This window comes from Ranitomeya variabilis, chromosome 3, assembly GCF_051348905.1.
Source record: "Ranitomeya variabilis isolate aRanVar5 chromosome 3, aRanVar5.hap1, whole genome shotgun sequence".
Taxonomy (NCBI): domain Eukaryota; kingdom Metazoa; phylum Chordata; class Amphibia; order Anura; family Dendrobatidae; genus Ranitomeya; species Ranitomeya variabilis.
This window is the reverse complement of record NC_135234.1, coordinates 784,419,645-784,434,556: the sequence shown is the minus strand read 5'-3', so window position 1 is coordinate 784,434,556 and position 14,912 is coordinate 784,419,645. Positions and strand designations below refer to the sequence as shown.

The window sequence follows — 14,912 nt, the reverse complement described above, 5'->3', positions numbered from 1 at the left end:
AGGAAAGGAAAATAAATAGGATGGAAAAGGTGACGGGGATTATCTATAGAAGCAATCGATAAAGAAGGGTAAGGGAAGCCCAGCCATGGCCAGAGGATGCAGGAGGGGACAATAGTCAGCGGCCAAGATACAAAGTGTCATCAGATGGTGACATCCCAGTTTGAAGTTTGCATTCTCTGCTGGGTGACAGTGAAGATGTCAGACGCGGTGGAGCCGGACGCTCTGTGAAGGGCGCAGTTCATATTGGGGGACAGAGTGGTCCGAGCTGATGCTGGTAATAACCTGTGACGTATCGTGATTTCACTGATACTGGGGTTAGGTCTGTTTTCCATTTGGCTCCAATCAGTAATTTCACAATTCGGTTTCTGTGGAAAGGCAGCCCGCGTCTAGGGGGTGGAGGGCTCGGTCTAGGGCCGCGCATCTAGGGTGTGGAGGGCCGCGTCTAGGGGTGCAGCCTCCTAGGTAGGGGGTGGAGACGCACACATCTAGGGCCCGTGCCTCTAGGGGGTGGAGGGCCACGTCTAGGGGGTGGAGGGCCACGTCTAGGGGGTGGAGGGCCACGTCTAGGGGGTGGAGGGCCACGTCTAGGGGGTGGAGGGCCACGTCTAGGGGGTGGAGGGCCACGTCTAGGGGGTGGAGGGCCACGTCTAGGGGGTGGAGGGCCACGTCTAGGGGGTGGAGGGCCACGTCTAGGGGGTGGAGGGCCACGTCTAGGGGGTGGAGGGCCACGTCTAGGGGGTGGAGGGCCACGTCTAGGGGGTGGAGGGCCACGTCTAGGGGGTGGAGGGCCCCGTCTAGGGGGTGGAGGGCCCCGTCTAGGGGGTGGAGGGCCCCGTCTAGGGGGTGGAGGGCCCCGTCTAGGGGTGCAGCCTTGCGCCTCTAGGGGTGGAGACCAGCACGTCTAGGGGTGCAGTCTCCGCGTCTATGTGGTGGAGGGCTACATCTAGGGGGTGGAGGGCCCGCGTCCCAGGGTGTGCAGCCTCGCACGTCTATGGGTACACATCTGTGCCCTCTATCTCCATTGGTTTTACACTTCTCGGAGGTTTCTTTTCCTGTTTGTATCTGAATCGTCGGCTGTGAAGTTTCTGAATCCTAGAGATGAGTGTAGATAGAGGGGGCTAGATGTAAAAACATAGAATCTCCGGATGGTCCTCATGTTATCGGCTGCTCTTCTACCCGTCCATGATGGTGGGATTTTCTCGTGTCGGTCGGTCGAGTATTTTTTGCATTTCTTTAAGTCCGAACATATCTTCTTCCACACTCCGACTTACAGGATTAGTAATGTAGATCCCTCAGATTTTAGGATCTTCCCAATACTAAGGGAATTCACCTTTCATAGAATATTTTAATTAGGTCTAAATTAAAACCTTGCATTTTTGACGTCTTCTCGTTAATTTTGTCATATGAAACCAAAGAAAAGAATTTATTGTAGAAATCTCCCAGAGCGAAGGTCTGTTCTAGGTATTAAGACGTCTCGGGGGAGGCCTCTAATGACGGGTGGGATCTGAGGAGGTTTACACAAGGCTCCATGGATATCATGGATGGGGTTGGAGACGTGGACCTCGGTGGCCGGTGCCGATGGAAATGTTTGAGTATTGGTCATGTCCTAGGACTTTGGCAGTGGGATTACAATTTACAATGTGTCCTTCAAATCCGAACTTTTATTGCATCCTATAAATTCAGTTCTATGAAAAGCTTTTTAGCATCTAATGATGACGAAGAATGGAGGCCTCTTGTTTTCGTCAGTGATCGATATTGGGCTGATGAAGCTTCAAGCGCCGACGGAGGTTTGTCCACAAGTCCTATTAGATGGGAGGGTGTAAATGTGGCTACAATGTCTTTCAATCTCTCAGTGTTACCCTCTGTGTTTAGCAGAGAGGGCGATGATTTAGTGTGAACTCTGGGTTACCGTCCGGTTTAGGGACGGCCATGATGTGGGCACGTAGGGATTCCTCTGGGAAAGAACAAGCATTGGCGGCAGCTTCACATGACGATAGGGCTGACATTAAACTGTGATGATATTCGTTATTGCCAGCCGGGGATTATCGGCCTACAATTCTCAGAATGTGAATATCTCGTCTTTATTGAAAGGAAGATTTAAAAAGTTGTTTGATTTGTATGAAGTTGGGGAAGAATAACCCGAGAAAGAAATGTCATCATCTCAATTCTCGGTTGCGGACTGATCGGGTCGCCTATCACATTCTGTCGGGTGGTGTCACTGTACTAAATGGGTTTGTAATATCTTGTGGGAGGTAGATAGAAGACTTGCCCGAATTTATGGCTTTCGCTCCGGATTTTATGTGGGGGTCTTTTATTTGTTATCTGTTAATGTGAACATTTTATTATAAGGATAATGTTTCTCTTGAAATCTTGATCATTTTATCATGATCCTTAAGAAAAGGGATTTAAATTGTGATCTTGTCAATTGCGATGACGGTTACGTTGTTGTTGTTTTTTTCCGTATTTTATTGTAATCTCTAGGATGTTTTCTTTGGTTTATAGTATTTAATATGGATGAGTTTCCCCTTGATTCTGACTTTGTGGCATCGCACAAGCGGAAGATGCAGATATTAAGTATAGAGCTTTATTTACAGTATTTATCAATAGTGTCTTCTGTTAGTCTTTATAGGGAGTACAATTTGACACTTGCCCCTCCATTCCTGAGGACGGCTTATAGGGAGGACAATTTGAGACTTGCCCCTCCATTCCTGAGGACGGCTTATAGGGAGGACCATTTACGAGACTTGCCCCTCCATTCCCGAGGGCAGCTTATAGGGAGGACAATTTACGACACTTGCCCCTCCATTCCAGAGAACGGCTTATAGGGAGGACAATTTACGACACTTGCCCCTCCATTCCTGAGGACGGCTTATAGGGAGGACAATTTACGACACTTGCCCCTCCATTCCTGAGGACGGCTTATAGGGAGGACAATTTACGACACTTGCCCCTCCATTCCTGAGGACGGCTTATAGGGAGGACAATTTACGACACTTGCCCCTCCATTCCAGAGAACGGCTTATAGGGAGGACAATTTACGACACTTGCCCCTCCATTCCTGAGGACGACTTATAGGGAGGACAATTTACGACACTTGCCCCTCCATTCCAGAGGACGGCTTATAGGGAGGACAATTTACGACACTTGCCCCTCCATTCCTGAGGACGGCTTATAGGGAGGACAATTTACGACACTTGCCCCTTCATTCCCGAGGACGGTTTATAGGGAGGATAATATAGATCATGTCATGGTCAGACCTTGTAACGTTTCCAATTGTTGCTTCTCAAAATGTTTGGATGATCTGTTCATAAGGATCCAGTGGATCCTGGAGGAATATCTATGAAGATTGGAGTGAAGGTGAATTCCCTACAGGTAGAATTTACGGTAGACTGCAAGAAACCTCATAAAGTTGTTCCCTCATTATCCAGTTATTGAGTGATCATAATGTATAACCTTGGGATGAGGCTGTAGGGTCACAGCTTCTGTTAGGGATAACATTAAAGTTTCCAAAAATAATAAGCGGTCCTCTCTGGAATTTGGTAACTTTTTTCATTAATTTGTTTAAATAAGTAATTTGTCCCCGATTAGGGGCAGATGTTGTTGTTGCTGGTATTATTTGTATATAGAAGATTCCAGTTCACAGATCAGTTTTTGAATCTCCCCTTGGGATCATTAACTTCTTTTATGAAATGTAGTCTCTCAGCCGTGAATACTACGACTTTTAGGTGGAGGAGGAAGATCTAAAAGTATATGGGAAAGATTTCTGATTGTATTTTGGTGTTTTTTTTCTACAAACTTTGTTTCTTGGCTATAACATCTTCCTGTGACCCCATAGCTTCCTCTCAGGCGGTGATTCTCCTCGTGGACTATGAAGAACTTTGACATTTAGGGATAGAAATTAAGGACATAATAAACAATAATTACTTTGGTGACCAGCAGAACATTAACAGCACAAATTGTTGCAGTATTTTTTTAGAATCGCCGTGTTATACCAATACAGGTTATACACAATAACTTCTGCAAACCAAGAAAAACTTTCACACACTTGTCACATTCACTGATTGAGGTTGAGGTAAAATTCCCAAGCACCGAACCCAAAATTAGGGGGAAGAACGCTGGCCAATGAGCTGCCGGAGAAGCCTGGTCACTAGGAAGTATGAGAATAATCCCCATTCTAAAGACACAAATCTGGAATATGCCACAAATTTACCCGTCACCTTCCTGGTCTTCTTCTCCGGAGAGGTCCAACCTTCCTTGGGAGCTATTATTCAATAAGTTTTCCCGATGAAGAGGATCAAGCTCCCCATCTGTGTGGGAGATTTTTCCTCCTAAGGTTTGTGGTTATGTCAGTAAAGGATTTTCTTAGACTTAAAGTCTCTTTGGAAAATTCCAGGAGAATTCTAACCATATCACGTGGGCAGGAAGTTGTTTGGGATCTCGTAAATATCCTAAAAATTTCTGCTGCATTTCACTGTGATAGCAGTCGTCCTTGGTGGCCCTGCGCTGTTGGTGAGGACTTTGACAGTCGGGTAATAGCTATATCGTTCTCCTCCCCGTGTCACCAGGTGAATACCAGCAGAAAGAAGCGTCTGAAGAGAAATCACCGGCTCCTGGAGGTTCTCCGCACCCTCAGCGCCCCCAGTTCTCTGCACCCTGACCTTCCAAGTGCCCCAGAGGCCACAACTCCAAAGAAACGGAAGACTCCTGCGCCAGGTCTGATCAGTGAAGCAATGTCACCGGGAGGGCCAGTATTACTGCTCTGGGGGCCTGTATGGGACCACGCTGTTGTCTGGGGCAGGTGAAGCGGCCGCTCCCTTCTTGTGGGCCGGGAGAGGTTAAGGGGGGAAATGGCCAATCTCGTCTCACACATGTGGGGGGTGTGCGGCAGCCGGTCCAGTCTGGGGTGGGAGGGTGGTGCAGCGGCCGGTCCTGTCTTGGCAGGAGGGGAGGTGAAGTCGCCGGTCATGTTTTAAGGGAGGTGAAGTGACAATTTTCAATTCTCTGCAGGCACGTCACTCTCTGAAGATGTCCCCAGGTCTGAGCGTCCCCCAGTATCTGAAGAGCGACTGAGCCGCCAACAGTGGAGGAACAAGATGCGGAATAACAGGAGGAATCGAAACAAGTTCAAGGTCGTGTCAGTGACGGGAGGAGAAGAGGAGGACCTGGAGGGGAGCTCTGGTGGAAATGGGAGAGCAGAGGCCTCAGTATCTCAAGACCAGTGTTCCCAAAGTCAGGGAAGCAAGAAACCCAAATCCCAGCAGTTCCTAGGGAAGAGTCAAGGACTTGTGTCTGGGAAAGGAGGTGAGGAGGAGACTTTGTGCCCTGGGAGGAGCTCTGTGAAGAATCGGGTGCCTAAGTTACAGCTTCTGACAGCTGGTGAATGGAGGACCACCAGAAATGCTCTGACACCAAGTCATCCCACTGTCCCCAAGCAGCAAGTGACTTCTCAAGATCGAGCCCGACTGCAAAAGCTGAAGAAGATAATGCAGCGTGAGACCATAGAGACCCCCAGTGAGGAGGATCCCCATGGAGCCAAGAGTAAAGGCGAGCAGCCAGAGATTGATAGTAGTGCGGCTATAAGGGACCGATCAGCAGAGCTGCGCTCTCGTATGGAGCAGAGACTAAATTCTGCTCGCTTCCGCTACATCAACCAACAGCTGTACGAGTCGGACAGTCAGGACGCTGTCATCCTCTTCAAGCAGGACCCTGAGGCCTTCACCATCTACCACAGTGGCTTCTCCCAGCAAGTCCAGCGCTGGCCGGTCAACCCCATCACTGAGATCATCAAGTACATCAAGCACAGGTCAGTGCCACCAATATGCTGACCCCTCTAAATGTAGCTTTTGTGGCGGGAGGTCCCTTGGCTCCCTGACCTAGTGACATGGGGCTAAAACTTCTGATGGGACTGCTGATAGTGATCGGTGTATCTGCGGTGAGTCTTTCCTATCGGCAACACCCATTGTTCATATACTGACGCTGCACAATGCCAGTCAGCTGTCGCTAAAGCTAAGGATTTTGTATTAGGAGAAGTGTACTTCTATGGGAGGTGTCCAACTCTGGTCAATTTAGCATCTGTCAAGTGTCACAACTATTGCCAGGCCGCCCCCTCTGTCGCCAGGCCGCCCCCTCTGTCACCAGGCCACCCTGCTGATGCTCTGCTCTCTTCTAGGCCATCCTCCCTGGTGGTCGCTGATTTCGGCTGTGGAGACGCCCTCCTGGCTCGCAGTGTGAAGAACAGAGTACATTCCTTTGACCTGGTGGCCCTGAATGAGCATGTGACTGTGTGCAACATGGCTAAGGTAAGGGACCTCCCAGAATGCCTCACTGCCACAGAACAGGTTAGGTTCAGGGAGCGGGGACTAAACGGTTAAGTGTTGACTCCAGAGTCCTGTGATGTCTCGTTACATCTCCAGCGTAATAGCCACAGAGATGGGACTCTGCACACGGGGTGAGGCTATCTCTGCCGCCTGCCTGTCTATGACCGTCTCTTTCCTTAGGTGCCGCTTAAGGACGGTTCGGTGGATGTCGCTGTCTTTTGTCTCTCACTGATGGGGAAGAATCTCTCTGATTTCCTGCAGGAGGCGAATCGCGTCTTGAAGCCGGAGTGAGTAACTGTGATGTCAGACTTGTGATGTCATCACCATGTGGCTGTGTATAAGGCATGGTCACTGCTGCCATGTTTGTCAGGAGGGGGCTACACACATAGGTAAGCCCCGTGTCAGGAGGAGGGCTACACACACAGGTAAGCCCCGTGTCAGGAGGGGGGCTACACACACAGGTAAGCCCCGTGTCAGGAGGGGGGCTACACACACAGGTAAGCCCCGTGTCAGGAGGGGGGCTACACACACAGGTAAGCCCCGTGTCAGGAGGGGGGGCTACACACACAGGTAAGCCCCGTGTCAGGAGGGGGGGCTACACACACAGGTAAGCCCCGTGTCAGGAGGGGGGCTACACACACAGGTAAGCCCTGTGTCAGGAGGGGGGCTACTTAGGTCTTTCTTCCACCTAGCTTTTGGGGTGTTACTTGCCTCCTTCTGTCTGGCAACACATTGGTCATGTGAGATATTATTCTGCATTCACATCATAGTCCATTCACCCAACCATTGTTGTCTCTCAAATTTGTTGTTTGTCCCTGTATCCTCTTTGGTTGGGAATGTGGCACTAGTAACAGAGGTAGACAGAGGAAATGTAGGGTGGTGCAGCACTGAGGAGAGGACAGGTAGGTGGTAGACAGATGAGGAGGAGATGTAGGGTGGTGCAGCACTGTGGAGAGGACAGGTAGGTGGTAGACAGATGAGGAGGAGATATAGGGTGGTGCAGCACTGTGGAGAGGACAGGTAGGTGGTAGACAGATGAGGAGGAGATGTAGGGTGGTGCAGCACTGTGGAGAGGACAGGTAGGTGGTAGACAGAGATGAGGAGGAGATGTAGGGTGGTGCAGCACTGTGGAGAGGACAGGTAGGTGGTAGACAGAGATGAGGAGGAGATGTAGGGTGGTGCAGCACTGTGGAGAGGACAGGTAGGTGGTAGACAGATGAGGAGGAGATGTAGGATGGTGCAGCACTGTGGAGAGGACGGGTAGGTGGTATATAGGGACGTAGGAGGAGATGTAGGGTGGTGCAGCACTGTGGAGATGATGGATAGGTGGTAGACAGAAATGAAGAGGGGATGTAGGGTGGTGAAGCACTGTGTAGAGGACCGGTAGGATGGTAGACAGATATGAGGAGGAGATGTAGGGTGGTGCAGCACTGTGGACAGGACAAGTAGATGGTAGACAGAGAAGAGGAGATGTAGGGCGGAGCAGCACTGTGGAGAGGACAGGTAGATGGTATCATAGAGTGTTAGAGTTGGAAGGGACCTCCAGGATCTTCTGGTCCAACCCCACGTAACCCCCCCCCCCACCCCACCCCACCCCTGTCTCAATGCAGGAGTCACTAAACCATCTCGGACAAATGTCTGTCCAGCTTGTGGTTGAAGACTTCCATTGATGGAAAACTTGTCACCGCCTCTCGTGGTCGCCTGTTCCACTCATTGATCATACTCACTGTCAAAAAGTTTTTTCTAATTGTATATTCTCCCTTTCAGTTTCATTCCATTGCTTCTTGTGTTTCCATGTGTAAATGAGAATGATGATCCCTCTGCACTGTGACTCTGCTCCTCAGATATTTGTAGACGGCTATTAAGTCTCAGTCTTCTTTTTTGCAACCTAAACATTCCCAGATCCTTTACCCATTCCTCGTAGGACATACTTTGCAGTCCGCTCACCATCCTGGTCGCTCTTCTCTGAACTTGCTCCAGTTTTATGTGGTGCCCAGAACTGGACACAGTATTCCAGATTAGGCCTGACCAAGGAGGAGTAGAGGGGGATAATTACTTCACTTGATCTAGACTCTATGCTTCTCTTATTACATCCTAGAACTGTTTGCCTTTTTTCTGCTGCATCACACTGCTGACTCCTGTACAGTCTGTGATCTATTAGTATGCCCAAGTCTTTTTTCACACGTGCTGTTGCTTAGTTCTATTCCTCCCATTCTATAGATGTAATTTTCGTTTTTCTTGCCCAGATGTAGAATCTTGCATTTCTCCCTCTTAAATACCATTCTATTAGTCACTGCCTATTGTTCCAGGCTTCTCTAGATCCTTCCTTCTGAATCCTTCCTTCCTTCTGAATCCTATCTCTTGTCTTCTCTAGTGTTTGCTATCCCTCCTAGCTTTGCATCATCTGCAAGTTTGGTCAGTTTACCTTCAGTTCCCTTATCTAGATCATTTATAAAAATGTTGAACATCACTGGGGCCAGGACAGAGCCTTGTGGTACTCCACTTGTAACACTGGGTCCAGGACAGAGCCTTGTGGACCCCACTTGTAACACTGGGGCCATGGCAGGGCCTTGTGGTACCCCATTTGTAACATTGGGGCCACGACAGAGCCTTGTGGTACCCCACTTGTAACACAGGGGCCAGGACAGAGCCTTGTGGTCCCCACTTGTAACACTCTTTCAATTGAATATGCAATCATTTATTACCACTCTTTGAGTACGATCACTGATCCAGTTATGAATCCACCTCATCGTAGCCTTGTCAATCCCATACTTGGTCATTTTTTCAATAAGGATAGTATGAGATACTTTATCAAGTGCTTTGCTGAAGTTGATATATACTATATCTACCGCATTTCCCTGATACACCCAGTCAGCGATTCCATGATAGAAGGAAATTAGATGAGTCTGGATTTAGATGAGTCTGGATTACTTGTTTGCTACAAACCCATGCTGGCTCTGGTTAATTACTGTATTCTTATCCAGGTACTTGCATACTGTAAGTGCAGCACTGATAAGGACGGGTAGGTGGTAGACAGAGATGAGTTGCAGGGGTGTTACTTGTTGCCGCAGTCTCTCACCTGCTCTCTTTTTACAGTGGGGTGTTACTTGTTGCGGAGGTGAGCAGTCGGTTCGATGATGTCCGTCAGTTCCTTGGTGCTATGGCACAATTGGGCTTCAGAAGTGTCAATAAGGTAACTTTCCCCCCTGGGATCCATCGGTGGAGTCTGATCAGTTTTTGGGATTTATAACCCACAATCTACAGATCATCAGGTGTCTGGGTGATCCTCGATGTGGAGGGCGATGGAGATTATGTATCAGGATATAGAATCCATGCAGCGGTGACATAAGGATTGGACGCGTCACCAGTGTTCTCAGTAAATCTATGGTAAAGCTGCAATTGTCATGAAATACTCCCCAGATGTCGGTAACTTCCCGTCCAATCCACATAGGAAAGAAATCACCAGAGATGTCCATAAACTATGTGTAATACTGAGGAATGACACCAGGAAAAGTACTGAACACAAGAAGATAGAGAGGAGCAAAAAACCCTGGAAAGTCCTGACACCGGCTGAGATCTATCAGTAATTAGAAACCAATCCTACCACTTAGTAACCAATAATTTCAGCAGGTTCACCTGATGCCTATAAAGAGGCGTCTCATTACCAAGTGACCATACAAGAAACATCTCATAATGGGGAAAACCAGTTAGCTGTCCCAAGACCTTCACAACCTTATTATTGTAAAACATCCTGATGGCATTGGTTACAGAAGAATTTCTAAACTACTTAAGGCTCCAGTGAGCGCTGCTTGGGGTCATAATCTGGAAAGAAAAATAATGTAATCATAAACCGGCCACAACCAGGTGCTCCCTGCAAGATGTCATCATAAATCGGCCACGATCAGGTGCTCCCCACAAGATTTCACCATAAACCGGCCACGATCAGGTGCTCCCCTCAAGATTTCACCATTAACCGGCTACAACCAGGTGCTCTCCACAAGATTTCACCATAAACTGACCACGACCTGGTGCTCCCCGCGAGATTTTACCATAAACCGACCACGACCTGGTGCTCCCTGCGAGATTTCACCATAAACCGGCCACGACCTGGTGCTCCCTGTGAGATTTCACCATAAACCGGCCACGACCTGGTGCTCCCTGTGAGATTTCACCATAAACTGACCACTACCTGGTGCTCCCTGTGAGATTTCACCATAAACCGACCACGACCTGGTGCTCCCTGCGAGATTTCACCATAAACCGACCACGACCTGGTGCTCCCTGCGAGATTTCACCATAAACCGACCACGACCTGGTGCTCCCTGCGGGGAATTTTCACCATAAACTGACCACGACCTGGTGCTCCCTGCGAGATTTCACCATAAACCGACCACGACCTGGTGCTCCCTGCGAGATTTCACCATACACCGACCACGACCTGGTGCTCCCTGCGAGATTTCACCATACACCGACCACGACCTGGTGCTCCCTGCGAGATTTCACCATAAACCGACCACGACCTGGTGCTCCCTGCGAGATTTCACCATAAACCGACCACGACCTGGTGCTCCCTGCGAGATTTCACCATAAACCGACCACGACATGGTGCTCCCTGCGAGATTTCACCATAAACCGACCACGACCTGGTGCTCCCTGCGAGATTTCACCATAAACCGACCACGACCTGGTGCTCCCTGCGAGATTTCACCATAAACCGACCACGACCTGGTGCTCCCTGCGAGATTTCACCATAAACCGACCACGACCTGGCGCTCCCTGCGAGATTTCACCATAAACCGACCACGACCTGGCGCTCCCTGCGAGATTTCACCATAAACCGACCACGACCTGGCGCTCCCTGCGAGATTTCACCATAAACCGACCACGTGCTCACCACGAGATTTCACCATAAACCGACCACGACCTGGCGCTCCCTGCGAGATTTCACCATAAACCGACCACGTGCTCACCGCGAGATTTCACCATAAACCATCCACGTGCTCACCACGAGATTTCACCATAAACCGTCCGTGACCAGGTGCTCCCCGCAAGATTTCACACAGAGGAGGGAGAGTTACAGAAACACCTGGAATCAGCAGGTACATTTGTTTCACAGAAAACTATAATTAATGCAAGCAACCTCCATGGCCTGTATGCACGCTCACCACACATCCTCCATAGCCTGTATGCACGCTCACAATACACAGCCTCCATGGTCTATGTGTACACTCGCCACGCAGCCTCCATGGTTTGTGTGCACGCTCACCACACAACCTCCATGGCCTGTGTGCATGCTCACAAGCAACCTCCATGGCCTGTGTGCATGCTCACCACACATCCTCAGCCTGTATGCACGCTCACCACGCAGCCTCCATGGTCTGTGTGCACGCTCACCACGCAGCCTCCATGGTCTGTGTGCATGCTCATCACGCAGCCTCCATGGCCTGGATGCATGCTCACCAAGCAACCACCATGGCCTGTATGCACGCTCGCCACACAACCTCCATGGTCTGTGTGTACACTCACCACGCAGCCCCCATGGCCTGTGTGCATGCTCATCATGCAGCCTCCATGGCCTGTGTGCACGCTCACCACGCACCATGTTTGGAGGCCAAAAGACACCTCATATCACTCCAAAAATACCATACCAGCAGCGAAGTGGGAACATCATGGTGTGGGGATTTTTTTCAGCATGCGTCACTGGCAAACTTCATATAAGAAGGTAGGATGAACGGACCAATGTACCCAGACATTCCTGATAAGAATCTGCTGCTATCTACCAGGATGATGGAGATGAAACAACAGTGGACATTGCACCCAGACAATGATCCCAAACACACGGCCGAGGAAACTCTCAATTGGAGTCAGAGACAGAAAACAAATCTGCTAGAATGGCGGAGCCGATCACCGGTCATGAATCCTACAGAAAATGTATGGAAGGAACTAAAGCTCCGAGATCGGAGAAGAAGCCGCGGAAGCTTCAGGTTGTGACAAGTGTATGTGTGGAAGAATGGGCCAAAATCCCACCTGAGCAATGCCTGCGACTAGTTTCTCCATACAGAACGAGTCTGGAAGCTTCATCACCAACAAAGGCTTTAGTATGAAGAATTAATTACATGTCAGTAACGTGTTCAATACTTTACCCTGCAGCATCTCTCATTATTACACATAACTTATGGACTTCTATGGGGATTTTTTTCCTGTGTGGATTGGGTGGGATGTCGCTGATATCTGGGGAGTATTTCATGACGAGCAGCTTTCCAAATAGATTTACTTAGAAAATTATAGATGTGTTGAGTACTTATTTTACCTGCTATAAAGGTGCCGCCATATGGGCAGTAATTGCCAGTAAATAGCATGTTTCTTAGATACTGCGGCACTATTTATTACTGGGGGATAGTGATTCCCATTACCGGCAGGTGGCCGGGTATCCCGTTTTGGGTGAAGTAATAATTTGGCAATTTCTATTTATTTCTTGTCCCCAGAACACAGAGAATTCGCATTTCTACCTCTTTGAATTCAGTAAGACAGGACGAGCGCGAGATGCGGCAAAACATCCAGGTCTACAGCTGAAGCCATGTCTGTACAAGAAGAGATGAGCGCCGGTCCTGGGACTGCACCAGACATAACCTCTGCTGTACAGCTGAGCACCGGTCCTGGGGTTGGTCCAGACATTGCATCACCTCTGCTGTACAGATGAGTGCCGGTCCTAGGACTGCTCCAGACATCACCTCTGCTGTACAGCTGAACACCGGTCCTAGGACTGCTCCAGACATAACCTCTGCTGTACAGCTGAACACCGGTCCTGGGACTGCTCCAGACATCACATCACCTCACCTCTGCTGTACAGCTGAGCGCCGGTCCTAGGACTGCTCCAGACATCGCATCACCTCACCTCTGCTGTACAGCTGAGCACCGGTCCTGGGGTTGGTCCAGACATTGCATCACCTCTGCTGTACAGATGAGTGCCAGTCCTAGGACTGCTCCAGACATAACCTCTGCTGTACAGCTGAACACCGGTCCTGGGACTGCTCCAGACATCACCTCTGCTGTACAGCTGAACACCGGTCCTGGGACTGCTCCAGACATCACATCACCTCTGCTGTACAGATGAGTGCCGGTCCTAGGACTGCTCCAGACATCACCTCTGCTGTACAGCTGAACACCGGTCCTAGGACTGCTCCAGACATAACCTCTGCTGTACAGCTGAACACCGGTCCTAGGACTGCTCCAGACATAACCTCTGCTGTACAGCTGAACACCGGTCCTGGGACTGCTCCAGACATCACATCACCTCACCTCTGCTGTACAGCTGAGCGCCGGTCCTAGGACTGCTCCAGACATCACCTCTGCTGTACAGCTGAACACCGGTCCTGGGACTGCTCCAGACATCACATCACCTCACCTCTGCTGTACAGCTGAGCGCCGGTCCTAGGACTGCTCCAGACATCACATCACCTCTGCTGTACAGCTGAAGGCCAGTCCCAGGGTTGGTCCAGACATCACCTCTGCTGTACAGCTGAGCGCCGGTCCTGGGGTTGGTCCAGACATTGCATCACCTCTGCTGTACAGATGAGTGCCGGTCCTAGGACTGCTCCAGACATCACATCACCTCTGCTGTACAGCTGAACACTGGTCCAGGGGTTGGTCCAGACATTGCATCACCTCTGCTGTACAGGTGAACACCGGTCCAGGGGTTGGTCCAGACATTGCATCACCTCTGCTGTACAGCTGAACACTGGTCCAGGGGTTGGTCCAGACATTGCATCACCTCTGCTGTACAGGTGAACACCGGTCCTGGCTTGATCCAGACGTCACATCACCTCTGCTGTACAAATAAATTATATTTTTTTTAATTCATATTTTCGTTTGCCAATGAATACCTTGCACATCTTCCCGCCCCGCGATTTGTGGATGCCTTGAGCTTTATACTACCTTATAATCTTATCACCTTGCAGTAAACAGGTTGATCATCTGAAAAGCCTCCAGGAATTGATCAATTGGTTACCATTCACAACTTGCACTATAATAGTCATAACCCAGTGCTGGAGGTTACAGGCCACAGTCCATAAAGTACCAGGGCTGCTGATGTAACGGGAATCGCTAAAACATGGCACGTCTGACAATGATCAGTGTCCTCATCGTTCAGCGCGCTGGGCTTCTGATAATCTATGGGGGTAACGTGCCTCGTCGTACAGCGCGCTGGGCTTCTGATAATCTATGCTGGTAACGTGCCTCGTCGTACAGCGCGCTGGGCTTCTGGTAATGTATGGGGGAACGAGCCTCATCGTACAGCGCGCTGGTCTTCTGGTAATGTACGGGGGTAACGTGCCTCATCGTACAGCGCGCTGGGCTTCTGGTAATGTACGGGGAATGAGCCTCATCGTACAGAGCGCTGGGCTTCTGATAATGTACGGGGGGAACGTGCTTCATTGTACAGCGTGCTGGGCTTCTGATGTATGAGGGGATTCAGCCTCATCGTACACAGCGTTAGTCTTCTGATAATGTACAGGGGGAACGTGCCTCATCGTACTGAGTGCTTGGCTTCTGATAATGTACTCGAGGAACTTGCTTCATTGTACAGCGCGCTGGGCT

The 14,912-nt window shown here is 49.8% G+C and overlaps 1 protein-coding gene across 1 annotated transcript in view; it reads left to right on the top strand.

Moving 5' to 3' along the window:
- RRP8 (ribosomal RNA processing 8) overlaps nt 1-14,302 on the top strand; it is a 60,524-nt gene extending 46,222 nt beyond the window's left edge. The window contains exons 3-8 of the mRNA XM_077298995.1: nt 4,566-4,713; nt 5,008-5,803; nt 6,170-6,299; nt 6,498-6,604; nt 9,414-9,510; nt 12,803-14,302. Of these exons, the coding sequence (XP_077155110.1) occupies nt 4,566-4,713; nt 5,008-5,803; nt 6,170-6,299; nt 6,498-6,604; nt 9,414-9,510; nt 12,803-12,916 (1,392 nt within the window). The 3' untranslated portion in view covers nt 12,917-14,302. The remainder of the gene's footprint in view (nt 1-4,565; nt 4,714-5,007; nt 5,804-6,169; nt 6,300-6,497; nt 6,605-9,413; nt 9,511-12,802) is intronic.
- The last annotated feature ends 610 nt before the right edge of the window (nt 14,303-14,912 follow it).